This window comes from Ovis canadensis, chromosome 5 (genome assembly GCF_042477335.2).
Source record: "Ovis canadensis isolate MfBH-ARS-UI-01 breed Bighorn chromosome 5, ARS-UI_OviCan_v2, whole genome shotgun sequence".
NCBI classification, from domain to species: domain Eukaryota; kingdom Metazoa; phylum Chordata; class Mammalia; order Artiodactyla; family Bovidae; genus Ovis; species Ovis canadensis.
The window spans coordinates 24,312,340-24,340,223 of record NC_091249.1 but is presented as its reverse complement, the minus strand read 5'-3'; the positions used below and the strand labels follow the sequence as shown (position 1 = coordinate 24,340,223).

Below are 27,884 nucleotides of genomic sequence, written 5' to 3'. Positions count from 1 at the left end.
AGTCCCCAAAGAAATCAACCCTGAATATTCATTGGAAGGACTGGTGCTGAAGCTGAAACTCCAATACTTTGGCCACGTGATTTGAAGGGCTGACTCATTAATTTATGACTCCCAGCATAAGTCAGCGAGCTGACTCACTGACATGCTGGGAAAGGTCGAAGGCAGGAAGAGAAGGGGGCGGCAGAGGATGAGACGGTTGGGTGGCATCACTGAAGGAAAGTTACGTGGCTTGAAATAGCCTGGAGCTGAAACTTCCCTCCAGGTCCTCCCCACCATTCTAAGCAAAACAAAGAACTCTCTCACCTGAAGGAAAAAAAAAAAAAAAAGGACATAAAGGTTGACTACGCCCAGCTCCCAGCCAGTCCAGCCTCTGGCCGATGTCCAGAATTCCTTGCCCCAGCTCTTTTAAAGATAACTACTCTGAACAACCTTGGAGAAGAACAGGCTCCCTTAAGACAGTAGCTTTCGCACATATGCCTATATATACTTACTCTTTTCTTGGGTTAGTGCAGCAGCTCACTGATCGGACTGCTGCCCCTTCTCACCTCATTAAAGGTGATCTATTCCCATAAAGTGCCAATCTCATTCTTTTTCTGAACCTCGCCTTCTCTAACTCCCCTACCCTACATTTACCAACTCAATGGACATGAGCTTGAGCAAACTCTGGGAGATAGAGAAGGACAGGGAAGCCTGGCGTCCTACAGTCCATGAGGTCGCAAAGAGTCAGACACAACTTAGCGACTGAACAACTCCCAAGGGTAGGGATTTTTGTTGTTATTGTTGTTCACCAGTGTCTCCCTAGTTCCTAGAAGAGTCTAATATGTAGTAGGTGGTCAATACACATCTGTTGAATGGATAAATGTTCCCAGTTTCCATTGGACATATCAGGAGACCTTTACTCAGAAATGTTGTTCTACTCCCCTGAAGCCACACAGCAAGAGGGACAGAGCTGGGTCAGCCTGAGCCCATGGCTTTACATTATACCCAGTTGATGGGACTGGATTTCACTACCAGTTCCTGCATACCTGCTGTGTGTCAAGTCTCAAGGCAGGACCTTGGCTGTGTGGACATCACCCTTGCCTAGTGAGACCATCTGGCCTTCACCTTATTTACCTTCCCCAGGCTCACACACCTTAACGGATGCTCTTGATGGCCAGAGATTCTCTCCGTCCTCTTGGCTGGTGCCTCCAGCCCATCCCTTCCTTATCCCTCCACCCTGACCCCCCATATCCATCTGGAATCTGATTCTCATTGCTCAGTGGGTATTTGCTGGGCAGACAGGGTCTTCCTTCTCAGGTGGACCTCTATTTCCCCATCTGTAGAATGGGAACAGCCCACCTTTACCTCTGGTAGATGGGAGAGGTTCTGTGTGTGACATCATGGCAACAGGGGAAAGTCCAGTCCCTGGGGTGAGCTTTATCTGGAGACGGGAGCTGGTCGGCTGCCGCCCTCCCACCTCAAGTAGGGCTGGGGCCATCCCCCCGTGCGTGTGCTGGTGAAGAGTTTCCGCTGGCGGAGACTATGAATTGCTTTTTCTGAGATTGTGAGGTGAGAAGAAATTCCACCTCATTTAAGTCACTCTTGTTCTGAATCTCTGTTACGACCACCCAGCCCAATATTCTAACATGTACAAGGATGTGACCGATGGGGTTTCCTTATTGTTTAAGCCAATCTGAGTTGCATTTCCTTTAGCTTTTAATGGAAAGCCCCTCAAAAGAGGAATTGGGGTCTTGCCCTCTGGGGTATGCAATATGCTATGCCTACTGAAACAAATCATCACAAATGTGGTGGTTTAAAACAATGAAAATGAATTCTTTTATAGTTCTGGAGGTCAGAAGTTCAAAATTGTTTCACGTGGTTGAGACCAAGGGGTCAGCAGGACCACTGTCTGTCTGAGGCTTCAGTGGGGACATCTTTTTCTTTTTTTTTTTTTTGCTTTAAAAAAATTATTTATTTTAGGCTGTGTTGGGTCTTCATTGCTGTGCTGGGCTTTCTCTAGTTGTGGCAAATGGGGGGTATCCTAGTTGCTGTTCAAGGGTTTCTCTTGTTGTGGAGCTTGGGCTCTAGGGCATGCAGGCTCAGTAGGTGTGGTACACAGGCTTAGTTGCTCCACATCACATAGGATCTTCTCGGACCAAGGATTGAACCTGTGTCTCCTGCATTGGCAGGTGGATTCCACTGAGTCGCCAGGGAAGCCCTGTCATGAAGTTTAGGGGGTTATGTCTTATGTAGTGATAGGGAGCCTAGAACTTCACTGTGGAATGTGGGAGTACTTAGCACTGATCACTTCAACATCTTGTTGCAAATGTCACTGCTTCCAGGAGGCCTTCCCTGATCACTTCTCTACATTAGCCCCCATCCCATCCCTTTACCCTGTTTTATCTTATTTTAAAATAATACTTTGTTACTACTGGAAATAAAATGAAAAAAACAGACTGTATTGCTTATTTCTGTATTTCTTTACAGGTGTATCGTCTTTCCTGTCTCAACTGATGGCTCCGTGAAGAAAGGAGCTTCTCCATCTTTTTCACCCGGGGCTTGATGCTCTGTGGGAACTCAAATGCAAGAGCTGTTGTCATTGTCACTTCTATGCATGAATTCAAACTGGGGGGAAATACAAGTGTGTGTGTGTGTGTGTGTGTCTGTGTGTGTGTCTGTGTGTGTGGTCTGGGGTGTTTCCCTCCAGATGGATTTGCATGTTCTTGACTATTAAAGAAAAAGAAAAAAGGAACTGAGAAAAGCCCCAGACACCTGAGCTGGGGACGCAAGGAGCAGAAGCTGTCAGGCTCTGCCTGCTCCGTCTAGGCTCCTGGCGCCAGCTGCAGCCATGTGCGCCCTGTATACTAACGCCGGGTACCGGGACCTGCCGGGTAGGGCCCTGGCCAGGCGTGGAGTGGGGGCCGGGGGTGGGCAGGACCCAGGTTGCAGTGTCCCCACCTTGGGGCTGGAGACCAGGGTGTGAGGGACAGAAGAGAGGGTGGGCTGGGCTCTCACTTGCCTTTCCTGTAGAAGGGTCCAGGGAAGAGGATGATGATGACGACTACGAGAACATGACGCCACCCTACAAGGACCTTCCTCCCAAGCCAGGTAAGAGGACCTCTCTGAGGCTGGGTGAAGAGATGTGCAGCCTGAGGGGTGAAGGGTGGGGAGCAGACTCCCCAGGAGGAATTAGCTGGGCATAGTAGACACACACGGTCGGCCTGCTCACGCTGGGCACTGTAATGGTGGGAGCATCCATGCCTCCATCTTGAGGGTCTCTCAGTCTGACGGGGGAAGCAGTTCTGTGCACAGGGGCCTCCCTGGTGGCTCAGATGGTAAAGAATCTGCCTGCAATGCGGGAGACCTGGGTTCTATTCCTGGGTGAGGAAGATCCCCTGAAGAAGGGAATGGCAACCCACTCCGGTATTCTTGCCTGGAGAATTCCATGGACAGAGGAGGCTGGTGGGCTACAGTCCACGGGGTCGCTGAGAGTCAGACACGACTGAGCAACTAACCCACACACACTCAGTTCTGTGTACAGTCTTGGGTGAGCAAGTCAGAGAGGGGAGGGAGTAGGAAATTGAGGAAATCCTGAGGGTAACTGAGGGCTCTGCCTGCATTAGTGGGAGGATTGGGGGTCAGACGAGGGTCATTGGAGTGAGACTTGAGGAGTGAATAGGAGTTTGTTAAGGAAAGAAGCTCCCAAATGAACTGGTGGATGCAAAGCCCTGAGACATGCGTGCCAGGGTTTTAGAAGCTGGGCAGGGACCAGTGTTTCTCCAATCTCTTTGCATTCGCACCCAGGACCCAAATTAGACTTGGGGTCCCCACACCCGGCTGGGGATTCAACAAGAGTCTGATCAGTTCAGTTCAGTTCAGTTCAGTCGCTCAGTCGTGTCCGACTCTTTGCGACCCCATGAATCGCAGCACACCAGGCCTCCCTGTCCATCACCAACTCCTGGAGTTCACTCAGATTCACATCCATTGAGTCAGTGAGCTATCCAGCCATCTCATCCTCTGTCGTCCCCTTCTTCTCCTGCCTCCAATCCCTCCCAGCATCAAAGTCTTTTCCAATGAGTCAACTTTTCGCATGAGGTGGCCAAAGTATCGGAGTTTCAGCTTTAGCATCATTCCTTCCAAAGAAATCCCAGGGCTGATCTTCAGAATGGAGTTTTGGATCTCCTTGCAGTCCAAGGGACTCTCAAGAGTCTTCTCCAACACCACAGTTCAAAAGCATCAATTCTTCAGTGCTCAGCTTTCTTCACAGTCCAACTCTCACATCCATACATAAGTGGAGGCTTTAGGAGTTCCCTGGCGGTCTGGTGGTTAGGACTGGGTGCTTTGGCCTGGGTTCAATTCCTGGTTGGGGAACTAAGTTCCTAAAAGCTATGCATACGTGTGCTCAGTCGTGCCTGACTCTGTGCAGCCCCACAGGCTGTAGCCTGCCAGGCTCCTCTGTCCATGTATTTTCCCAGGCAAGACTGCTGAGGAGGGTTGCCGTTTCCTTCTCTAAGGTCCAACTCAGGGACTGAACCTGCATCTCCTGCATTGGCAGATGAACTCTTTACCAGTGAGCCACCAGGGAAACCCTGAAGGGTACGTGGTTCAGCCAAAAAAAAAAAAAAAGAAGTGGAGGCTTTGAGGTTTCCCTGAACCAACTCCCACCAGGGCACCTAAACATCCTTGGATGGGGTTGGGGGGGGAGCTGCATTCCAGGTGGATCCACGTCCCCCACTTGTGAGTCCAGAGGGGAGTCAGCCCAGGAGGTCCCAGAGCACCATGGGCTCAGTAGGAGTTGGGAGGTGCCTTGGGCTTGGCTCTTTACTGTCTGTCTTCAACTCCAACCTGGTCCCAAGATGATCCCCAAGCCCAAATCCATGCCCCCACCCCATACCTGTCTTTTTTTAAATTAAAAAATGCATTTATTTGTTTTGGAGGGTCTTAGTTCCCTGACCAGGGATTGAACCCTCACCCACTGCAGTGGAAGTGCAGAATCTCAGTCAATGGACTGCCAGGGAAGTACCCCATCCTTGTCTTCAAGGTCACCTCTTCCCCAGATTTAGACCCCACCATCTCCAAATTCAGGCCTGGCTCCGTCCCATCTCTATGTCCAGATCCAGAGCTGTCACCAAGCCCCACACAACTACAAACCAGCCTCAGCTTCTCCCCCACCCCCAAATGCAGCTACAACCGCATTCTTCCCCCCAACCACATCCTGAATCATCACCCTACACCCATGAGCCTTCTTTCAGCCCCATCCTCATTTCAATCCAAACCCTCATCTCAATCCTAACTCTTTTTTTTAAAATTAATTTATTTGGCCAAGTTGGGTCTTAGTTGAGGCATGCGGGTCTCTTCCTTGTGGTGCTCAGGCTCTAGAGTTTGTGGGCTTAGCTGCTCCACGTGGGATCTCAGTTCCCTGACCAGGGATCTAACCTGTATCCCCTGCATTGGGAGGTGGATTCGAAACCACTGGACCTCCAGGGAAGTCCCCTAACCTTAAAAAAAAAATTATCTATTTGGCTGCAGCAGGTCTTAGTTGCAGCACACGGGATCTTTAGTTCCGGCGTGTGAACATTTAGCTGTGGCATGCAGGATCTAGTTCCCAGATCAGGGATTGAACCTCGGCCCCCTGTACTGGGAGCATGGAGTCTTAGCTGTTGGACCACCAAAGAAGACCCCCAACCTTAACCTTACTCTATTCCCATATTCAACCTCACTCGTATCTTTAACTTAGAGTAATCAACTGTCCCAGTTTATCCAGGGATGAAACATTTCCTGGAATCTGGGACTTCCAGCTCTAAAATTAGGAATGTCCTAGTAATTCAAGATGGCTGGTCATTGTATCTTTTTCTCTTTTTTTGGCTCCACCAGGTCTTAATTGTGGCACAGGGGATCTTTCTTTAGTTTCAGCAAGCCGAGTCTTTGTGGGTTCCCCTGGTGCCTCAGACAGTAAAGAATTCGCCTTCAATTGTAGGAGACTTGAGTTCAATCCCTTGGTCAGGAAGATCCCCTTGAGAAGGGGATGGCTACCTACTCCAGTATTCTTGCCTGGAGAATTCCATGGACAGAGGAGCCTGGCGGGCTACAGTCTATGGGGTCTCAGAGTTGGACACAACTGATCGACTAATATTTTCACCTTTTTCTTTCTTTTATGGGATCTAGTTCCCTGACCAGGAATCGAACCTGGGCCCCCTGCATTGGGAGGACCAGCAGGGAAGTCCCTGGTTACTGCATCTTAACTCTGTCCCCATTGCTAAGTCCAGTTCCATTCTCATGCACAACCCCATCCCTAACCCTCCACTGCAATCTCACTCCTGTTTGCATCACTGGCTTCCACCCCATTCCCATCCTTGGACCAGCCCTGACTCTGAGCTTCTCTTCTCCAGGTTGGATGGCTCCACCAAGACCTCCAAGGGCAGGTGAGCTGGGGCTGGGGGTATCAGAGACCCAGTGCTGGCTTGGTCCTGCTCTGAGCCTGAACAACCGTTCCTCCCTCCTCAGGAAAGAAAACGGAGAGACCCCCACTTCCCTGTAAGCTCCTGAAGAACACGGGTGAGGATCCCGGGCCGGGAGCATCCTGTTCCCTTGGCTGAGGTCCTGCTATGCCTGACTGCTGTCTTTCTGATCTCTTCCAGGCCTGAACGTCACCCCTGTCACCAGCTTGACTCCTCAGCTGGGTGAGCCGTAGGAATACCCATTACGACGTCCTAGAGGGGCACTTGGAAGTCCTTACTCCAGCCCCCAATTCTGACCAGAGAACAGATCAGAGGGCTTAGGGGGAGGCTGTTGATCTTGGAAGACAGAGTCTTTCAGCTGGGTCTTCTTTGCTGCCAGGCTTTTCTCTAGTTGCGGCGAGCGGGCGCTGCTCTCTAATTGAGATGGGTGGGCTTCACTTGTTGCGGAGCGTGGGCTCCAGGGTGCATGGGACTCAATAGTTGTGGCTCCTGGGCTGTAGAGCACGGGCTCAGTAGTTGCAGTGCATGGGCTTAGTTGCTCCGAGTCATGTGGGATCTTCCCAGACCAGGGATAGAACCCACGTCCCCTGCATTGGCAGCTGGATTCCCTACCACTGTCCCCCCAGGGAAGTCCCCTCCATTCCCCAGTTCTAACCAGAGAGCAAATCAGAGGGCTTGGGGGAGGTTGTTGATCTTGGGAGACAAAGTCTTCCAGTGACTTCTGACTAAACGTCTCTGGCCTTTCTCCCAGGCACTGATCTGACACACCCTGCATCCCAGCCTCCTGAAGCCAGTAAGTCCTTTGGGTGTGCCTTTGTCTCCCCTCCCACGGTGGCTAGCGTGTGTGAGCTGTGGAGTTAGACCCTGGGAGAGAAACATTTCCTCTCTGAAGCTCCGCCTTTTTGAGTCTAGACCAGACCCCTAGGGACCCAGGATGGCTACCAGTTACTCCTCAAGCCCTACCCCCTGTTTGCATGTAAGTTAGGGGATGCAGGTGTCCATAGTTTGGGCCTCTGGGGAGCAACTTGGGTGGGAGGGGGGCTGCTGGAGCATAAAAGACGAGACATCCTAAATGTTAAAGAGAAGAGGTGGGTACTATTTACAGTAGCCAGGACATGGGAGCAACTTAAATATCCATCAACCGATGAATGGATAATGCAGGTGTGGTACATATATATCCTGGAATATTACTCAGCCATAAAAAGGAATGAAACTGGGTCATCTGCAGTGATGTGGATGGAGCTAGGGTCTGTCATACAGAGTGAAGTAAGTCAGAAAGAGAAGAACAAATATTGCATATTAGCACATATACATGGAATCTAGAAAAATGGTACAGATATATGCAGGGCAGGAATAAAGACGCAGGTGGAGAAAATGGACACGCGGGCACAGTGGAGGAGGGAGAGGGTGGGACGAATAGAGAGAGTAGCGTTGCCGTGTATACGCTACCCTGTGTAAAATAGATAGCTAGTGGGAAGCTGCTGAGTAGCACAGGGAGCTCGGCCTGGTGCTCGGTGATGACCTAGAGGGGTGGGAATGGGGGTGGGGGGAGGCTCAAGAGAGCGGAGATGTATATACTATACATATACTGATACACGTGTATAGCTGATTCACTTCACTGTACAGCAGAAACTAACACAACACTGTAAAGCAGTTATACCTCAATTAAAAAAAAAGGATAAAAAAGAAAAGAACTGGGTCCAGGTTATGCACAACCTCTCTAAGCCTTCAGTTTACTTATTTGCAAAATGGGAACAGTTAAACCTATGTCATAAGGATGAGGATTCAAGAAAATAATAAGGGTGAGACACAATGCTGGGCACATAGGATGTATTCCACAAATGTTCCAGGCTTCTTCAGGGTTTGCTCTGTTTGACATTCTCTTGCTGACCCCACCGGATGATATAGTCACGACCTTAATCCTTTGCCCTGCTCCACCCCATCCCCACTCTTGGAGAAAAGCTCAAGGGTCCTTGCCTCACTGTCTGAAGCACCAGCGTCAGTGTCTCTGTCCCTGTCTCCACCCCCAGCAACTCCAGTGCCCTGGATCAGTCAGAAGTTCGGAGGCCTTAGGCGTGACCAGGAGAGACTGATGGTGTGCCTACTCCTGCTGGTGGTGGTGTCACTGCTCATGGGCTGCACTGGTCTGGTTGTGACCCTGATCAAGTGTGAGTAAGGCAAGAAAGGGGCTTGCAGAGAAACTGGGAAAGGGGTATGGGAGGACTTGGGGGCCACAGCCCATGGGGTCACAAAAGAATCGGAGACGACTTAGTGACTAAACAAGAACAACAGCAACAAATGGGAGGATATATAGTCCAACCTGGGCTCAAGTTGGACTCCTTCTCATAGACCAGGAGGTGGTGGAAGAACTGAGGATGTTGACCTTTCAGCAGATGGCATGGCGAGCGAATGGTGAGTGGTGTCAATCATCCCTTCAAGCCATGGTGAGCACCAACATGATTGTCAAATCCAGCTTCATCACCAACCGCAACCCTGTGTTTGCCAGGCGCTGTGCTAGGTCCCGGGGTGGGGGATGAGTGGTTAGGAGAGTGAACACAACCGAGTCCCTGTCCCTGTGGAGTGTGTGTGTGTGTGGGTACATGCGTGTATCTAGACCTCCACTGTTTTCCAATATGGTGGCCAAGAGTCACTGTGGTTGTCGAGCGCTGGAAATGTGGTCATTTTTCTAGGGGGTGGTTGCAAAGAAACATGGATTTTATTTCCTCCCAGCGTTGTCACTTATTGTCCCAGCAAATCTACAAGGAAGGAATTCAGAACAGCTCAGCATGGCACATCCACTCTTTGTGGGGTGAGCTGGGGTCATTGGGTAGTTGGGCTGGGCTGGAAGGTCCCAGAAGCTTCACTCACATGGCTGGTGCCTGGGTGTGCCTCTATCCACATGTGTAACTTGAGCTTCCTCATAGCATGGTGGTGTTAGGGCTCAGCTTCAGAAATTACACAGCCACAGGTGTACTGCACTCTGACGGTCAGAACTAGTCGCTGGACCAGCCTAGATTCAGAAGGAGGGTGGGTAATCCTGCTACTCCCTGGGGGAAGGGCAAAGAATTTGCAGCCCTCTTTAACTTACCATAGCGAGGGCAGCCTTTCCACGCCTCCAGTTGAGGCTCAGACCCTGTTATGGTCTCTCCTTGCCTCTTGAATTTCTGTTTCATGACGTTTATCATAAGTTAGTTATGCGATGAACTGTCTGCTTCATCAGGAACCTTATGGCCAATGAGGGCAGGGAATGCAGTGAATCTGTTAGACTCAGGAAACGTGGAATTAACTAGGTAAGGAGTTGAGAATCTCAGGCATGTGCAGAGGCCCTGTGGTAGGAGGCAACATTTAAGTACAAGGAAGGAAGATGGGTAGTTGAGAGAGAATGGTTGCTTAGCTGAGGGTTGTGGCTGTGGGGTTGAAGAGAAGTAGGCAGAGTAGAAAGGTTTAGGAGGTAAAATTGACTGACCCTGGGGATGGGTTAGTGGGAATGGTGGTGGGTGAGAGGAAAGAGTGTCAGGGATAACATATATGTTATCTGTCTGTCTGTCTGTCTACCGTTATCTATCTGTCAATCATCTATCTATTATCTATTTATCAATCGTCTGTCATCTTCCTATCTAGTTTTCTATCTTCAATTATCTATTTCTTCATCAATCATTTATCTATTACCTATTTATCAATCATCTATATATCATCTACCTACCTACCTATCTATTGAGTTTTCTTTCTAATATTTCTATTTTGTCTAACTGAAGTGTCTTCTGTTGATGACCCTGGGGAGTATTGGCGGAGGGCCAATGTGTGTGAGAGTAGCGGGAACACATTAGTTGCAGAAGAAGCCTTCACTATGATTGGTGATATCTGAGAATTGCTCCATTCTACACACCCTCACCCCACACTTCAGACCAAGCCACTCTTACACTCAAAAACCATCAGCTTCTCACCGCCCAGAGTCCAATGCAAAACTTTTGGCTTGGCATTCAAGGACCCAGATGCCAGACCTCATCCCACTTGGAGCTCAAGCTCCTGTGAGATTCTCCTTGACTTTTACTGCGCGAGCCTTTCCCAACATGCTTGCCTCTGGATCTTTGCTTCCAAGGTGGCAAGGTGACCCCTGACTATTGAGCCTCCTCACTAATACAGAACCACCATTTCCCTTTAAAACCCACCTGCTCCAGGAAGTCCACCATCTCTACTCTCCCTCAAGTCTCAAGGATTAATCTCTCCTCTGAGTAACTCTAGGACTCCTCCTGGGCACTGACCATGTTTTTGAGTTTCAGTATCACCCACTGGAACATGGGTATGGTGGGGAGCACAACTCTTGCCTCTGTCTGTGCTGTGTCTGCAGTCAGTGATTGGTAGGTGGGTAGATGGGCGTTTGGGTCTCTAACTGTTCAGCCCGTTCCTGCTAACAGTGACTGGCATGATGGGGTTAGCTGGCCTGAAGAAGGACATTGAGCGCATAAGAGCTGACACCAACCAGTCCCTGCTGGAACTTCGGGGCTTGTTAGGTAAGTGGGACTTGGGGAACTTCCCTGAGTTGGGGGGGCGCATGGTGGAGCCGGTACAGAGCACAAATCCTTGGGAGTGATCCTCAGTGCAATCTATGTGAATGGTTCCCTCCCAGCCCCCGCTAGAGTTGAGCAGTGCCCAGCCTGAACACCTGTACATGGCATACCATGTACATTACTCTGGTTCTGGGGCTACTCTGACAGAATCCTATCCTGTCCCCAGACTGTACCAGGGTCACCTGCCCTGAAGGCTGGCTCCCTTTTCAGGGTAAGTGTTACTACTTCTCTCCAAGCACCAAGTCATGGGATGAAGCCCGGAAGTTCTGCCAGGAGAATTACTCTCACTTGGTCATCATCAGTAACTCTGATGAACAGGTGAGCTGTCCCTTCCACACCCTTGAGAACCAGCAGGGCCAGCCTGCCTCTCTCCTAGGATTTACACATCCTTCCCTGGCCTGAATGTAAAGAAACTGGAATTGCTTTTGAGTCACTCAGTTCAGTTCAGTTCAGTTACTCGCTCAGTCGTGTCCGACTCTTTGCGACCCCATGAATCACAGCACGCCAGGCCTCCCTGTCCATCACCAACTCCCGGAGTTCACTCAGACTCACATCCATCGAGTCAGTGATGCGATCCAGCCATCTCATCCTCTGTCGTCTCCTTCTCCTCCTGCCTCCAATCCCTCCCAGCATCAGGGTCTTTTCCAATGAGTCAACTCTTCACATGAGGTGGCCAATATTCAGGTTACTGCTTGAGTTCAAATCCCGGTCGTGCTGACTTATCCAATCGGAGCCTCAGTTTCCTCTCTAACATGGAGGTATAATAATGGCTATCTCTTTGGTAGCGCTTTCTATTCTCTAGGCTGTATTCCAGATATTTTACATGCATTAACATAATTCTAACAACACACCTATAAATTAGGTGAGGGTCAGGAGAGGTTATGTTATGCTAAAACGACAGCCGGTCCCTATAGCTCAATGGTGGAAGTGTATGAGGGAAAATTTCTACCTACATGCACTCACAAAGAAAGTCACATGGGCACTCTCATGTTTTAAGGCGATAGAAAGGGACAGTTTCATCTGTGTGTATGTACGAGGAGAACTGAAATAAGTGTAGATAACTTTAACGACTTAATACTACCAAAGCTAGGTGGTAAGACCATTTGCACAAAGTGCGTGTCATTACTTATCAACACTTCACAGAGGACAAAGCTGAGGCTTATTTCACTCAAGCAGCTTGCTTGTTTCAACTAGTAAATGTCAGAGCTGGCGTTGGAGCCCGAGAAGCTAGTTTTGTTCTTGACCGTAAAACTCACAGCACTATTTGACTATTAGTGTTTGCCGGGTTTATTTTTTCCCATCCTTTTAATTTTAACCTATGTCATTATTTTAAGATTTCTTGTTGACAGCATATAATGGGGTCTTTTTTTTTTCCATCGTTGAATCTCTGGCTTTTATTTGGTATTATAAGATCATTTACAGTTTTACAAATTTTGTTAATTAGAAGATAATTGCTTTACAATGTTGTGTTGGTTCTGTAGGGAACGAACCCAGGTCTCCCGCATTGCAGGCATATTCTTTACCAACTGAGCTCTCAGGGCAGCCAAAATCAGTCATAACTGTACGAATATATCCCTCCCTCTTGGGCATCGCTCCCCCTGCCCAACCTACCCCTCTTGGTTGTCACAGAGCTCTAGGTTGGGCTCCCTGTTTTATACAGCAACTTCTCACTAGCTGTCTTACATGCGATAGTGTATATATGTGAGTGCTACCTTCTCCGTTTGTCCGACCCTCTGCTTCCCCAACTGTGTCCACAGTCCATTCTCTACATTTATGTCTCCATTCCTTCCTTGCGAATAGGTTCATCAGTACCATTTTTCTAGAGTCCATATATATGCATTAATATACGATATTTGTTTTTCTCTTTCTGACTTACTTCACTCTTTGTTCATCCACTTCACTGCTACTGACTCAAATTCATTCTTTTTATGGCTGAGTAATATTCCATTGTACATATGCACCTCATTGTCTTTATCCATTTATCTACAATGTTGATGTGAGTGTAAACTGATACAATCACTATGGAGAATAGTATGGCAATTCCCAGGTGGCTCAGTGGTTAAAAAAAAAAAATCCACCTGCCAATGCAGGAGGCATAGGAGACGAGGGTTTGATCCCTTGGTCGGGAAGATCCCCTGGAGTAGGAGATTGCAACCTGCTCCAATATTCTTGCCTGGGAAATCTCATTGACAGAGGAGCCTTCCAGGCTACAGTCCATGGGATTGCAAAGAGTTGGACACGCCTAAGCATTCATACACGTGGCAATTCCTTAAAAAACTAGGAATAAAACTACCATATGGGAACTATTCTTGGGCTTCCCGGGTGGCTCAGCTGGTAAAGAATCTGACTGCAATGAGGGAGACCTGGGTTTGATCCCTGGGTTGGGAAGATCCCCTGGAGAAGGGAAAGGCTACCCGCTCCAGTATTCTGGCCTGGAGAATTCCACGGACTGTACAGTCCATGGGGTCGCAAAGAGTCAGACTTGACTGAGCGACTTCCACTTTCCTGGTGGTACAGTGGCTAAGCCTCCATGCTATCAATGCAGCGGGTCTGGATTCAAGCCCTGGTCCGGGAACTGAATCCCGCATGCTGCAACTGGAGATTCCCACATGCCACAGCTGCGATCCGGCACAGCCAAAGAAATAAATAGAAATAGTAAATATTAAAAAAAGAGAGAAAAAGGGAAAACTGCCACATGCCCCAGCAAAAGATCATTTACATTTAATGTAATTATTGATTTGGTTGGATTTAGGCTACCATCTTATTTTTTCCCTCTGTGTCTTCTCTGTTTTAAAAAAATCCTTCTGTTTCATCGCAGCATTTGTATTGAGTAGTTAATACAGGGTTTTTTTTTTTTGGAGATTAGATTAGATGATGTGAATGGGGCAGGTGGTAAATCATATTCCAGCTAAACAACAACTAAACTCAGGTAGTTAAGAAATATAACTTTGCTTTAAATAACTCATTTCCATTCTCTTTAAGCTCTTATTATACCAAGGTGGTGGAGATTTCATCTCAATCAGTTGGGATTATCTGTTTTTCTTCTGAGTAGGGATGGCTTATCTGGGGTCAAGGTGGAGGGAAGTGCATATCTGGTCCTCAATATCTTTGTTCCAAGCTGGTATCCACTGGGACATCCACTGGGTGAATGATCCTGGACAAATTACTTAACTGCTCTGTGCCTCAATTTTCCCATCTGTAAAATGGAGTTAACAATCCTTGCTTCAGTGGGTTACCATGAAGATCAAATGAGATAACCTGTGCAAAGTGTGTAGCTCACTTTTTTAGTCATTAAGTCATGTCCAGCTCTTTTGTGACTCCATGGATTGTAGCCCACCAGGTTCTTTTGTCTATGGGATTTTCCAGGCAAGAATACTGGAGAGAGTTGCCATTTCCTTTTCCAGGGGATCTTCTTGACTTAGGGATTGAATCTGTGTTTCCTGCATTTGCAGGTGGATTCTTCACTGCTGAACCACCTGGGAAGCCTGTGTAGCTCACTTATTAACTTGTAATTTCAATCAACATTTCTTGAACACCTCCTACGTGCTAGTTGTTGTTGTTATCTTGTCACTAAGTCATGTCCGACTCTGTGACCTCATGGACTGCAGCACGCCAGGCTCCTCTGTCCTCCACTACCTCCCGGAGTTTACTCAAACTCATGTCCGTTGAGTCAGTGATGCCATCGAACCACATCGTCCTCTGCTGCCCCCTTCTCCCCCTGCCCTCAATCCTTCCCAGCATCAGAGTCTTTTTCAACGAGCTGGCTCTTCACATCAGGTGGCCAAAGTATTGGAGTTTCAGCTTCAGGGCACTATGATGATTTGATGGGCTGAGCAGCACTTTGCTCTTTCTGATTTCCTGACACTTCTCTGGGGTTTTACCCAAGAAACAAGGTCCAGAATCCCTCTACTTTTTAGAGTTTTCATATCCCTCTGGGGTTTGGCCATCACCTCGGGCCCCACCAGAGAATGAAATGCAGAGCCCTCTTCCCGGCACCCACCCCGTCTATATCTCCATAGCTTCTTTCCCATTGCCATCTTTTGTCTTTACCTTTCAGGAAATCTTGGCCTTGAATAAGATTGAGTGAGTGAGATATGATTTGCGTAGAGTAAAATGCACAGATCTTAAGTGCACATCCACTGAGTTTTAGCATATGTAGGCATCTGTGTAACTGTCAACCCAGTCAAGATTTAGAATGCTTCCACAGCCCAGGGAGTTCTCTCATGCCATCTTCCAGTCACCCCTGCCCACCCCGGGAGACTACACATCTGGTTTCCTTACCATAGATCAGTTTGCCTGGAGAGGAGTTGCTTTGTTTTTCAATTTTTATTTATTTATTTTTGGCTATGTTGGTTCTCTTCAAAAAATTTATTGATTTATTTCAAACTTTGAATTTTTTATTTTGTATTGGGGTATAACCGATTAGCAACGGCATGGTAGTTTCAGGTGCAAGGAACAGTGAAAGGACTCAGCCATGCATATACATGTGTCCATTCTCCCCCAAACCCCTCTTCCATCCAGGCCCCTGTGCTCTACAGTAGGTCCTTGTTGATTATCCATTTTAAATACAGCAGGGTGTACATCACCTTCTCAAACTCCTGCACTGTCACTTCGCTTTGGCAACCCTAAGTTCCTTTTCTAAGTCTGCGAGTCTCTTGTTTTGTAAGTTCGTTTGTATCATTTCTTTCCGGATTCCACGATTAAGCGATGTCATACGCTCTTTCTCCTCCTCTGTCTGACTTCCCTCGGTGTGACACTCTCCAGGTCCATCTGTGCTGCTGCAAGTGGCAGCATGTGGCGTTTCTCCAGTTTCAGCGAGCAGGGGCCACCCTTGGTTGTGACGTTCGGGCTTCTCATTGCGGTAGCTTCTCTTGTTGTGGAGCACGGGTTCTGGGTGCGTGGGTGTCTGTAGTTGCAGCATGCAGGCTCAGTAGTTGTGGCACATGCGCTTTAGCTGCTCTGCGGCAGGTGGGGTCTTCCTGGACCAGGGATCGAACTGTGTCCCTTATGTTGGCTGGCGTGTTCTTATCCACTGTACCATCAGGGAACTCCAGGAGTTGCTTTAAATCATGATATTTTCTTCTCATCTTTGATCCAAGTCCTTTCTTTCCTCCCAAAGGCCTGGGCTTTGGAAATACAAAAGCTGGGAAGCTCCTATTTCTCCCCTCCCCCGCACGTTCTTTTTCTGAAGCAATGAATTCCTTTTCTGCCTGGATGTCGCTTAGGACTGCAGGGGCTGGGAGGGTGAGAGTATCAGGAAATCCAAGATATCAGTTATTATTATTAGAATTGTTCCTTAAATTATACGTTAAAGGTTAAGATGTTGCAGTACTACATGGAATACAGAAAAATAGTAGTGACAAACCTATTTGCAGGGCAAGACTAGAGATGCAGACATAGAGAGTGGACGTGTGGTCAGGAGTGGGGAGGAGAGGGTGCAATGAACTGAGAACATAGCATTGACACATATGCACCCTCGTGTGTAAAATAGATAGCTAGTGGGAAGCTGCTGTGCAGGGAGCCCAGGGAGCTCAGCTCATGGCTCTGCGAAGGGTGGGAGGGAGGCTCAAGAGGGAGGGGATATATGTATACACATAGTTGATTCACTTTGTTGTACAGGAGAAACTAACACGACATTGAAAATCTACTATACTCCCATAAAATAAGATGTCCCAGTACTTGCAGCATGTCTGACACTGTTTGAATTCCTTATGCATATTAATCCATTCAATCCTCTCAATAACTCTATGAGGAGGTAGCTACTATTATCCCATTTTACGGAGGTGGAAACTGAGGCACAGAGCGGCTCATAGGTTTTTGGAGAAAGCAGCATGACTGTTCCCACTGCAGGTGCTCAAGTGGGAGGAAGGTTTTGAGCTTGTTCTGCATGCCATGGGGATTTGGGGTGGGTACTGGGGTGGCATTCACAAGCCCTGAATATATGTGAGACAGGCAGGGTGTGTGTAGAAGAACTGATGGCTGAATGGAGTTTGTACTTGCAGGACTTTGTGGCCAAGGCCCATGGTTCTCCACGGGTGTACTGGCTGGGGCTGAATGACAGAGATGTCGAAGGGGACTGGAGGTGGCTGGATGGGTCCCCCGTCACTTTGAGGCAAGTATCCAGGGCTTATTGGGTCTCTCCTCCTTGTAGGTCTTTGTGAAGTCCAAAGCAGCAGATTCTTTAGAGTCCCAGGTTGAACAAAAAGGAATGAAACTGGGTCATTTATAGAGATGTGGATGGACCTAGAGACTGTCATACAGAGTGAAGGAAGTCAGAAAGAGAAAAACAAATTCATATGTTAACGCATTTATGTGGAATCTAAAAAAAATTGATATAGACGATCTTATTTACAGAGCAGAAATAGAGACACAAATGTAGAGAACGAATGTACGGATACCAAGGGGAAAGGGGTCGTGGGATGAACTGGGAGACTGGGATTGATATTATGTGTAACATCGATAACTAATGAGAATACTGCCTAGTACAGGGAACCCAGAGCTCTGTGGTGACCTCAGTGGGAAAGAAATCCAAAGAGGGAAATATATGTATAAGTATAGCTGATTCACTTTGCTGTACTGCGGAAACTAACGCAACATTATAGAGCAACTACACTCAATAAAAACTGTGGTACATATACACAGTGGAATATTACTCAGCCATAAAAAAGAACACATCTGAGTCAGTCCTAATGAGGTGGACAAACCTAGAGTCTGTTATACCGAGTGAAGTAAGTCAGAAAGAGAAAACCAAATTTCATGTATCAATGCATATATATGGAATCTAGAGAGATGGAACTGATGAACCTATTTGCAGGGCAGCAATGGAGATGCAGACACAGGGAACAAACTTGAGAACGCAGTGGGGGATGGAGAGAGGGGGATGAGTTGAGAGAGCAGCATGGAAACATATACATTACTGTATGTAAGATAGCTAGCCAGTGGGAATTTGCTGTGTGACGCAGGGAACTCAGACCTGGTGCCCTGTGACAACCTAGGGGAGTGGGATGTGGCGGGAGGGAGGGGACATATGTATGCCTGTGGCTTATTCATGCTGATGTATGGCCGAGACCAACACAATATTGTAAAGCAATTATCCTCCAATTAAAAATAAATTTAAAAATTAAAACAATAAACAAAAGCGTATCAACAAATCACACATACACACGCACACACACACACAAATCCCAGGCAGAGCTGGACAAGGGGAGCACAAGGGTGCTTTTTTTCTGATAGGGTTTCTGGTGCTTGCACTTTTTTTTTCCTCCTTACAACATCTCAGCCTTTTAGCACAACTGCTCAAACATATCAAGTCCTCACACCAATGGTTGAGGGGAAAAAAAGAGAGAAAAGATGCCATGGCTATAGGGCAAGAGGAAGAGGAAGATTTTTTTTTTTAAAGATGCATGCTTTTTAATTTTATTTTGAAGACCTTTTATTTATTTATTTTTGGCTGTGCCACATGGCATTTGGAGTCTTAGTTCCCTGGCCAGGGACCAAACTGGTGCTGCCTGCACGGAAGCTCTGAGTCTTGACCACTGGAGAAGTCCCAAGAGGAAGATTTTTGATTTGCCGAAAGAGTGAGCATGATCTCATTTGGGGAGGCATTCTTTATATCAACTCATTTATTTAATTTTCTTAGTAATTCTGTAAGGGAAGTACTGTTATCCTCTCCATGGAAAGATGTGGAAACAGGCACAGACAGGTTACGCGATCGTCCCCAGGTCAGACACCCGGCAGGTGGTAGTGCCACACCTCCGGGCTTCAAAGTCCATGCTGTTAGCCATCATGCTTTATCTTCTTAAGGAGAATATGTATTTGTACTTAATTTTATTTATTAAAATAATTTAATCAATTAAATTTATTTTGGCTGTGCTGGGTCTTTGTTGCTGCCTGCGGGGTTTCTCGAGTTGTGGCAAGCGGGGGCTATTCCCTAGTTGCAGTCCGCCGGCTCTTATTGTGCTGGCTTCTTTGGTTTCGGAGCACAGGCTCTGGGGGTGAGGGCTTCAGTAGCTGCGGCTCCTGGGCTCTAGAACATAGGCTGAGCAGGCGCGGTGCACGAGCTTAGCTGCTCCCCAGCACGTGGGATCTTCCAGACCAGGAACCGAACCCATGTCTCCTTCACTGGCAAGCAGATTCTTTACCACTGAGCCACCAGGGGAAATGTGTAGTTATTTATACTGTATGTATTAAACTTGTATTTATTTAAAATATAAATACAGCCATGTCTGTATTTGTATTTTAAGTAAATATTAACAAATTGTCCCCCATATGATTATACCAATTTATTCTCTCACCAGCTTGACTTACTTTTTTTTTTTTTTTTTTTGCCCACACGCTCATCAAACTTTTGGAATTTTATTGTTTTAATTGTAGGTGAAAAATGGAATACTAACGTAGTATTTTTTAAAATTAATTTTTATTGGAGTATAGTTGATTTATAGTATTGTGTTAGTTTCTGCTGTACAGCAAAGTGAATCAGTTATACATTTACATATATTCACTCTTTTTAAGATTCTTCTCCCGTATTGATCATTACAGGGTACTGAGAGGCCGATGTATACTACATTGGCAAATTAATGCAAGTTATTACTTAATTTGGGCTTCCCTTGTAGCTCAGTCGGCAAAGAATTTGCCTGCAGTGCCAGGAGACCTGGGTTCGATCCCTGGGTTGGTTGCATGTCTGTTATGCTTGAGGTTGAGTGTCTTTGCATATGTTTGATAGCCATATGTATTAACTTTTCTGTGAATTATCTATTCATATCTTTTGTGTATTTTAAAGAAATACTTATTTATTGGTCTGTGTTGAGTCTCAGTTGTGGCACATGGGATCTTTCCTTGCAGCACATGGAAAGATTTTTGTGTGTTTTTTATATTGGAGTTTTGGTCTTTTTCTTATTAATTTCTAGGAACTCTTTATATATTAGAGATATTAGTGTTTTGTCTGGGGATTTTATTTTTTTATTAAAGATTCCTGGAGGGAGGTAGAATTCTGTAAATAGAGATGGCATGGGATGGTGTGTCACTGCAGGTCCTCAGCTCAGATCCCTTTTGCGGGCTGGTGCAGACACCCCCCAGCAGGGGGCATTGGCTGCTAAAGGCTCACAGTTATGCTTTCTCCCGAGAGGTGACCTCAGCTGAATGGAAGCCTGTTCAGCTAGGAGGTTGCTCCACTTCCACTGAAGTCATGGCACAGACAATGACAGGCTAAGAGCTGCCTGAACCCCTTGTCTCAAGTTGGAAAAACTCTGTTGTGCTATTCAAATTCCAGAGCTCCCTGTGGGTTCAGGCTGAGTCTAGACCAGGCTAAACCCATATCCTTGCTGACTTCTGTCCCCTGCCTCATCCTTCTTCTCTCAATCCCCCTCTCCTGAGAACACCCTTTAATAAATCCCATGCACCTGAATTGCCAAATTTGGCTCTGTGGACACAGTGGTGGGTGGTTGAGGGGAAGGGGAGGGTGGAACAAATTATGAGATAAAAGGAGAACAAAAAAATTAAACCAAACAAATGACACGTATACACTACCACGTGTAAAACACATAGCTGGTGGGACCCTGCTATGAAGCGCAGGAAGCTCTGCTGTGCGCTCATGATGACCTGAACGAGTGGGATGGGGGACAGGGTGGGAGGAAGGTCCAGGAGGGAGGGGATAAGTGTATACACATGATTGATTGACTTCACTGCACAGCAGAAACAACACAACACTGTAAGCAGTTATACTCCAATTAAAAAAAAAAAAAGGAACATGACCTAAAACACTACATTACTTGGAAGGTTGAGAGGGATGTGGTTTAACAAAAATGTTCTTTGGAAGAGAACAGAAACTGACCAGATGCAGGAAACTGACTCAGGAACCTGGAGAATTCCTGGTGAACAGGGAGATGGGGCTGAGTTAGCACAGACAAGCTGCTGGGGTGACGGGGACGACACAACATTTTCATGTAATTCTGAAAGGCTGAAGGAATGATTCTGGTGGAAGAAAGAGCCCTGAGCCATGAAGGCTTTTCTTGTTCTTTTTTTCTGGTATTCTTTTCTTTTTTTTTTTTAAAATTAATAGACTTTATTTTTCCTTTTATCATTATTTTTAAGTTGAAGTATAGTTGATAAACAGTATTATATGTCACAGGTGTATAACATAGTGATTTGCAATTATTAAAGTTATACTCCATTTAAAGTTATAAAATATTGGATATATTCCCTATGTTGTACAGTATATCCTTATAGCTTATTTTTAAATTTTATTATTTTAAAATTGTTTACTTTTTTAAAAAGTAATTTTTATTTAATTTTAAAATTCTTTTGGTGTGGATCATTTTTAAAGTCTTTATTGAACTTCTGGTTTGTGTTTTGGCCACTGAGGCATGTGGCATCTTAGCTTCCTGAACAGGGATCGAACCCACAGTCTCTGAATTGGATTGGAAGGTGACGTCTTAACCACTGGACTGCCAGGGAAGAGCCCAATAACTTTTATTTTATATTGGAGTATAGTTGCTTTACATTTGCTTCCCAGGTGTATCACAAAGTGGTTCAGTTATACATATACGTATACCTATTCTTTTAAAAATTCTTTTCTCATTTAGATTATTGCAGGGTACGGAGGAGAGTCCCTGTGCTACCAACAAGGACCTTGTACCTTATTTTATACCTAATGCTTTGCACCACTTTCTCCCCTAATCCTGTATCGCCCCTCTCTCCTTTCCTCTCCCCACTGGTAACAGCTAGTTTGTTCTCTACATCTGTGAGTCTTCTTCTTTGCTGCTGTAGCCACTAGTTTGTTGTATTTTTCAGATTCCACATGTAAGTGATATCGTATAGTATTTGTCTTTCTCTGACTTACTTCACTTAGCATAATATCCTCCAAGTCTCCCCGTGTGGTTGCAAATGGAAAAATTTCATTCTTTGTATGGTTGAGTAGTGTGTTATTTTTTAGGAAAATTGAGCAGAAGGTGCAGAGCGCTGTTCCCCGCATCCCTTTTGTCCTGCACACATTTTCCCCCATCATTAACATCTTGCATTAGCCTAATGCATTTGTTACAACTGATGAGCCCTTATAGACACATTATTATGAACTAAGTCCATAGGTCAGATTAAGGGTCACTCTTAGTGCTGTGAAATTCTATGCTTGCTTAGTAGCGTCCGACTCTTTGGAACCCTTTGGACTCTAGCCCACCAGTCTCCTCTGCCCATGGCATTTTTCAGGCAAGAATACTGGAGTGGGTTGCCCATACCTCCTCCAAGGGATTTTCCTGACCCAGGGATTGAACCCATGTCTCCTGCAGCTCCTGCACTGCAGGTGGGCTCTTTACCTGCTGAGCCTTTGGATCTTCCCCAAAGTCTATGGGTTTTGACAAACTCATGATGTCATGTATCTCCCATCACGGTATTGTATAGAATTGCAGTTTCACTGCCTTGAAAAACCCGCTGTGCTCTATTTAGTCACCTCACCCTACACCCACTTTCTCCTTTATCCAGCTTTTGGGACCCACAGGAACCCAACAACCTCTATAATAATGAGAACTGTGCCAGCATGAACAAAGGTGGCACCTGGAATGACCTCTCCTGCGACAAAACTACGTACTGGATTTGTGAGCGGAAATGTTCCTGTTGAACCCCACAGTTGAGGCTGGGTGGAGGCCCATCCGTACTCCATGCCCCTCGGCTCTTGGAGGTGAGAACCTCCCGCCCTTCTGGATCTGACATGAACAGTGGGACCTGCCAGCACCCAAGGGGGAACCAGCAGCCCGGACGTAGCAAGTTCTCTGGGGTGCGAGTCAGATCATTTCTGGGGTGAGGACTTGGGGGCTTGTTCTGTTGCACTGTGTTAGTCTGTTCAAGCTGCTGTTACAGAATACTGTACATTGGATGGCTTTTACATGACACATTTTTTTTCTCTCAAAGTTTTGGAGGCTGACAAGCCCAGGATCAAGGCTCAGGGAGATATAGTGTTTAGTGATGACCTGCTTCCTGGTTCATGGATGTCATCTCACTGTGTCCTCACATGCTGGGAGGGGTGAGAACTCTCTGGGGTCCATTTTTATTTTTTAAAGACTTTTAATTTTGTATTGGGGTATAGCCGATTAACAACGTGATAGTTTCAGGTGAACAGCGAAGGGACTCAGCCATACATATACTTGTATCCTTTCTCCCCCAAACTCCCCTCCCCTCCAGGCTGCCACATAACATTGAGCAGAGTCCCCTGTGCTCTACAGTAGGTCCTTGTTGGTTATCCATTTAAAATAGAGCAGAGTGTACCTGTCCATCCCAAACTCCCTGACTATCCCTCCCCTGCGTCCTTCCCCGAGGCCGCCTTAAGTTCACTCTCTAAGTCTGTGGGTCTCTTCCTGTTCTGTAAGTTCATTTGCATCATTTCTTCTTAGATTCCGCATACAAGGGCTGTCATGTCATATTGAGGTCCCTTTTATAAAGACACTAATCCCTTTCATGAAGGCTCCACCCCAAGACCTAATCACTCCTAAGGCCCTACCTCCTAATAGCATCACACTGGGGTTTGGGATTTAACATGGAAGTTTTTTTGCAGGGGGCGGGGTTGGTGGGACACAACTCAGTCCAGAGTAGATGAGCAGGAGGGACACCAGGTCTTAGTAATGGTCTCCCAGTTCTGGGGTCTGGAGGGAACTCACCAGGTCCCCAATCATGGCTCTTAGGAAACCATATGGACTTTAGGAGCTCCAGGTCTGACATTATTTGAGCTGGGACTGAAAGCACTATGGCTCCTTTGGACCATGATCATAATGTGATGGGACTCAGACCCTTTGCTGCCTACCTGATGTGAACCAACTTCTGGGAAGCCATGCCATGCTCAATGCTCAGTCGTGTCTCACTCTGCAACCCCATGGACTGCAGCCCACCAGAATCCCCTATCCATGGGATTCTCCAGGCAAGAGTACTGGACTTGTTTACCATTTCCCTCTGGGAAGCAGGTGGGGCAATAATTCTTGACATACAGCTGTTTCCTTGTCCTGGGTGAGATTTGCCCAACCTAGTTGGTGGAATCAGACCTCTGGCAAGACTTGAACTGTGGAACTTCTAGAAAGACAGACCAGCTGAAAGTCAAAATTCCTCACCCAGGCCAGGCCATGACTTGGTGAGATCCTCAGGACAATAATGGAGACATCTTCCTACCCGCTTGTGCCTTTAGGTGGTTTGTGAAGCTCTTTGATGAAGTAATTAATTTTACTATGGATGGATCTTCTTGGACTACTGTCTCTTTTTAAAAAAAAATTATTTATTTTTAATTGAAGGATAATTGCTTTACAATATTATATTGGTTTCTGCCATATATCAACATGAATCAGCCATAGGCATATATATGTCCCCTTCCTTGTGGCCCTCCCTCCCACCTCCTACCTCATCCCACCCCTCTGTTGTCACAGAGCACCAGGTTTGAGTTTCCTGCATCATACAGCAAATTCCCACTGGCATATTTTACATATGGTAATATATATGTTTCCATGCTACTGTCTCCATTAACTCTTACAATGTTGTTGTTTAGTTGCTAAGTCATCTCTGACTCTCTGTGATCCTATGGACTGTAGCCCTCCAGGCTCCTCTGTCCATGGGATTTCCCAGGCAAGAATACTGGAGTGGGTTGCCGTTTCCTTCTTCAGGGGATCTTCCCAATCCAGGGATTGAACCCGAATCTTCTGCATTGGCAGGTGGATTCTTCCCCACTGAATCACCAGGGAAGCTCTCTTGCAGTGTTAGATCTTTTAAAAATATCAATTCATTGTGTGGTCCTTGCCTACTGTGTCAGTTTGCTGGGACTGTCATAATAAAGTGTCATAAACTGACTTAAACAACAGAAATGTATTTTTATTTTTAAAAATCTTTGGCTGCACTGGGTCTTCGTTGCTGAACGTGGGCATCTCTCTTGTTGCAATGTACCAGCTCTAGAGTGTGCAGGCTCAGTAGCTGCTGTCAGACTTAGTAGCCCAGAGGCATGTGGGATCTTAGTTCCCTGACCAGGGATTGAACCCGAGTCTCCTGCATTGGAAGGTGGATTCTTAACCACTGGGCCACTAGGGAAGTTCCACAGTTGTGGAGGCTGGAAGTCTGAGATCAAGGTGTTGGCATGGTTGGTTTCTGGTGAGCCCCCTCTCCATGGCTGGTCTGTGGCTGTCTTCTCTGTCTTCAGGAGGTCTTCCCTTTATAAATTCTGTGTCATAATCTTTTCTTCCTTGAAGGACCCCAGTTAGAACACACCCTGATGACTTCTTTTAATTTTATTATCTCTTTGAACATTATCTCCAATGTCTTAACATTCTGAGATGTCGGGGGGTTGGGACTTTAACAAGTGAATTTGGGGTGACCGATTTCAGTCTGTAACACCCATTAAATTCCAGAGGTGCCCCTCCTAGTCACTGTGGCAATCAGTCCCTCTCCTGCAGCTGAGCACAGCTCAATACATCAATCTCTTCAGATAGTCCCTGAATCAGGGTGGGATTAAACCAATCAATGTATTGATGAACAAGTGCCCTGAGTTATTAGCACAATCGTTCCTGTTCTGACTCAGAGCAAGTGATTAAGGCAAGCAGATTCTGAGCAGGGGAAGTGGTGGGTAGGGGATTGGCATTCGCTTTACTTCCTGTTCCCTCTGAACTTGTCTTCTCCCATTTCCACACCTGCCCCTAGCTCATCAGTATCGAAATTAACTCTCTATGCAGCCCTTAGAGTTGGACCATTAAAAAGGCTGAGCGCCAAAGAATTGATACTTTTGAACTGCAGTGCTGGAGAAGACTCTTGAGAGTCTTGGACTGCAAGGAGATCCAACCAGTCAATCCTAAAGGAAATCAACCCTGAATATTCATTGGAAGGACTGTTGCTGAAGCTGAAGCTCCAATACTTTGGCCATCTGATATGAAAAGTGACTCATTGGAAAAAACTCCAATGTGCGGAAAGACTGAAGACAGAAGGAGAAGAGGGCGGCAGAGGATGAGATGGTTAGATAGCATCACCAACTCAGTGGACGTGAACTTGAACTCCAGGAGACAGTGGAGGACAGGGAAGCCTGGCGTGCTGCAGTCCATGGGGTTGTAAAGAGTCAGACACACCTTAGCAACTGAACAACAACAACAGCCCATAGACTTCAGAGTGGGTGGGCATCCTGTTCTGAGCTCTCCACCCAGGGGACCATTGGCCCAAGCAACTGTTTACCTGGGGTCAGGGGAAGTTCGCCCATCTCAGAAGAGGAAGCTCCAGTTTCTTCCAGTACGTGTGTTGAGAAATGGGGAAGCAAGGGGGCTGTGGTCACTTTTCTGAGTCACACTATGGGGGAATGGTCCACAGTGGAACTGTCTCCCTTCTGCATCTCCCACCATTGTCCAATTTCAGGTAGTGCGGAAAACATGAAGGAGGTCTTCTTTAACACTTTGGGTCCAGGGGACCAAAGGTTGGGCATTCTTGGTGGTTAAAGAAAAAGCCACAATTAAAAAAAATTGTTTATTTTAAAATGGAAGGATAATTGCTTTACAGAATTTCGTTGTTTTATGTCAAACATCAACATGAATAAGCCATAGGTTTTAACTGGAGACAAATTGCTTCATAGTATTGTGTTGGTTTCTGCCACACAAAAATGCAAACCAGCCATAAAAAAGCCATGATTTATCAAGCATATTTTGTGCACTAGATAGATGGAGTAGCTTTCATTTAATCTTCATGATGGTTCTTTGAGTTTGGAATAATCACCAACCCTATTTTATAGCTGGGAAAACTGAGGCTCAGAGGGGGCTCATGGCTTGTCACTCGCCATTTAGTGGATAAGGGGCAGAGGGCTCTGTGGTTCTTGTCATTGTTCAGTTACTCAGTCATGTCCGACTCTTTACAACCCCGTATACTGCAGCATGCCAGGCTTTCTGTCCTTCAACTATCTCCCAGAGTTTGATCAAATTCATGTTCATTGAGTCTGTGATGTCATCTAACAATCTCATCCTCTGTGTCCCCTTCTCCTCCTGCCTTCAATCTTTGCCAGCATCAGGGTCTTTTCCAATGAGCCAATCTTCAAATCAGGTGGCCAAAGTATTGGAGCATCAGCTTCAGCGTCAGTCCTTCCAATGAATATCCAGGGTTGATTTCTTTTAGGATTGACTGATTTGATCTCCATGTAGTCGAAGAGACTCTCAAGAGTCTTCTCCAGCACCATAGTTCAAAAGCATCAATTTTTCAGTGCTCAGCTTTCTTTATGGTCCAACTCTCACATCCATACATGACCACTGGAAAAACCATAGCTTTGACTAAACAGACCTTTGTTGGCAAAGCGAAGTGCCTTGCATGGTTGATTTTTTTTCTATAGCACCTGCTGCCTTTCAAGGGCTATCTACAAACCTGAATTATCCCTGAAAACTCTAACCTTATAGCTCTTGCGTCAGACTGCAGTTCTCAGAAAGGAACAATGTGATGTGGTAGAACAGAAATCCTGCATTTTTGGGGTAGGAGAAAAGGAACTGGGCTCTGGCTCTGCTGATGGTCCTCTGTGGCTCTCCTGGGGCTGTTACAATAATGCGGGTGAGGGGTGATGGGGACCCGGGAGCTAATGGCAAAGGCAGGAAGAATTCTACATCTGAAGATACAGCTAGTGGGATTGGCTGATGAACTATATGCTCGGTGTGAGAGAAAGAGCAGGCTGAAGAATGACTCAAGGATTTCCACTCAAATCATGGAAAAGAAGTAGTTATTGTTACTAGAGATGGGAAAGAAAAAATGCTCATGCAAGCAACACATTTACATTTAGGTGGTTCATGAACTCCTGCCAGATTCTAAAAACTTCTCTTGGGTCAAGGGTAGAATCTTAAAATTTTTTTTATTTAGATATTTATTTATTTGGCTGTGCTGGATCTTTGTTGCTGTGAGGGCTCTTCTCTAG

The 27,884-nt window shown here is 46.4% G+C and overlaps 1 protein-coding gene across 4 annotated transcripts; it reads left to right on the top strand.

Moving 5' to 3' along the window:
- Window positions 1-2,737: 2,737 nt before the first annotated feature.
- On the top strand, window positions 2,738-24,831 carry CLEC17A (C-type lectin domain containing 17A). Of its 4 annotated transcripts, none has more exons than XM_069590783.1 (12): window positions 2,738-2,870; window positions 3,010-3,087; window positions 6,369-6,401; window positions 6,484-6,513; window positions 6,618-6,659; window positions 7,189-7,230; window positions 8,468-8,605; window positions 8,787-8,849; window positions 10,853-10,948; window positions 11,172-11,323; window positions 17,008-17,117; window positions 22,478-24,831. In XM_069590783.1, the coding sequence occupies exons 1-12, from the start codon at window positions 2,828-2,830 to the stop codon at window positions 22,611-22,613; spliced, it is 963 nt and encodes a 320-aa protein (XP_069446884.1). In that variant the 5' UTR covers window positions 2,738-2,827; the 3' UTR covers window positions 22,614-24,831. The 4 variants fall into 4 exon arrangements, 3 of the variants coding, with proteins under 3 accessions (XP_069446884.1, XP_069446882.1, XP_069446883.1); XM_069590781.1 differs by having other exon boundaries at window positions 6,484-6,534; XM_069590782.1 differs by having other exon boundaries at window positions 2,752-2,870; window positions 3,013-3,087; window positions 6,484-6,534.
- The last annotated feature ends 3,053 nt before the right edge of the window (window positions 24,832-27,884 follow it).

Coding starts and splice junctions, on each gene's coding strand:
- CLEC17A (XM_069590781.1), top strand. CDS start 2,828: ATGTGCGCCCTGTATACTAACGCCGGGTACCGGGACCTGCCGG. Junction 6,402..6,483: donor ACCAAGACCTCCAAGGGCAG/GTGAGCTGGGGC, acceptor CTCCCTCCTCAG/GAAAGAAAACGGAGAGACCC. Junction 17,118..22,477: donor GGGTCCCCCGTCACTTTGAG/GCAAGTATCCAG, acceptor TCCTTTATCCAG/CTTTTGGGACCCACAGGAAC.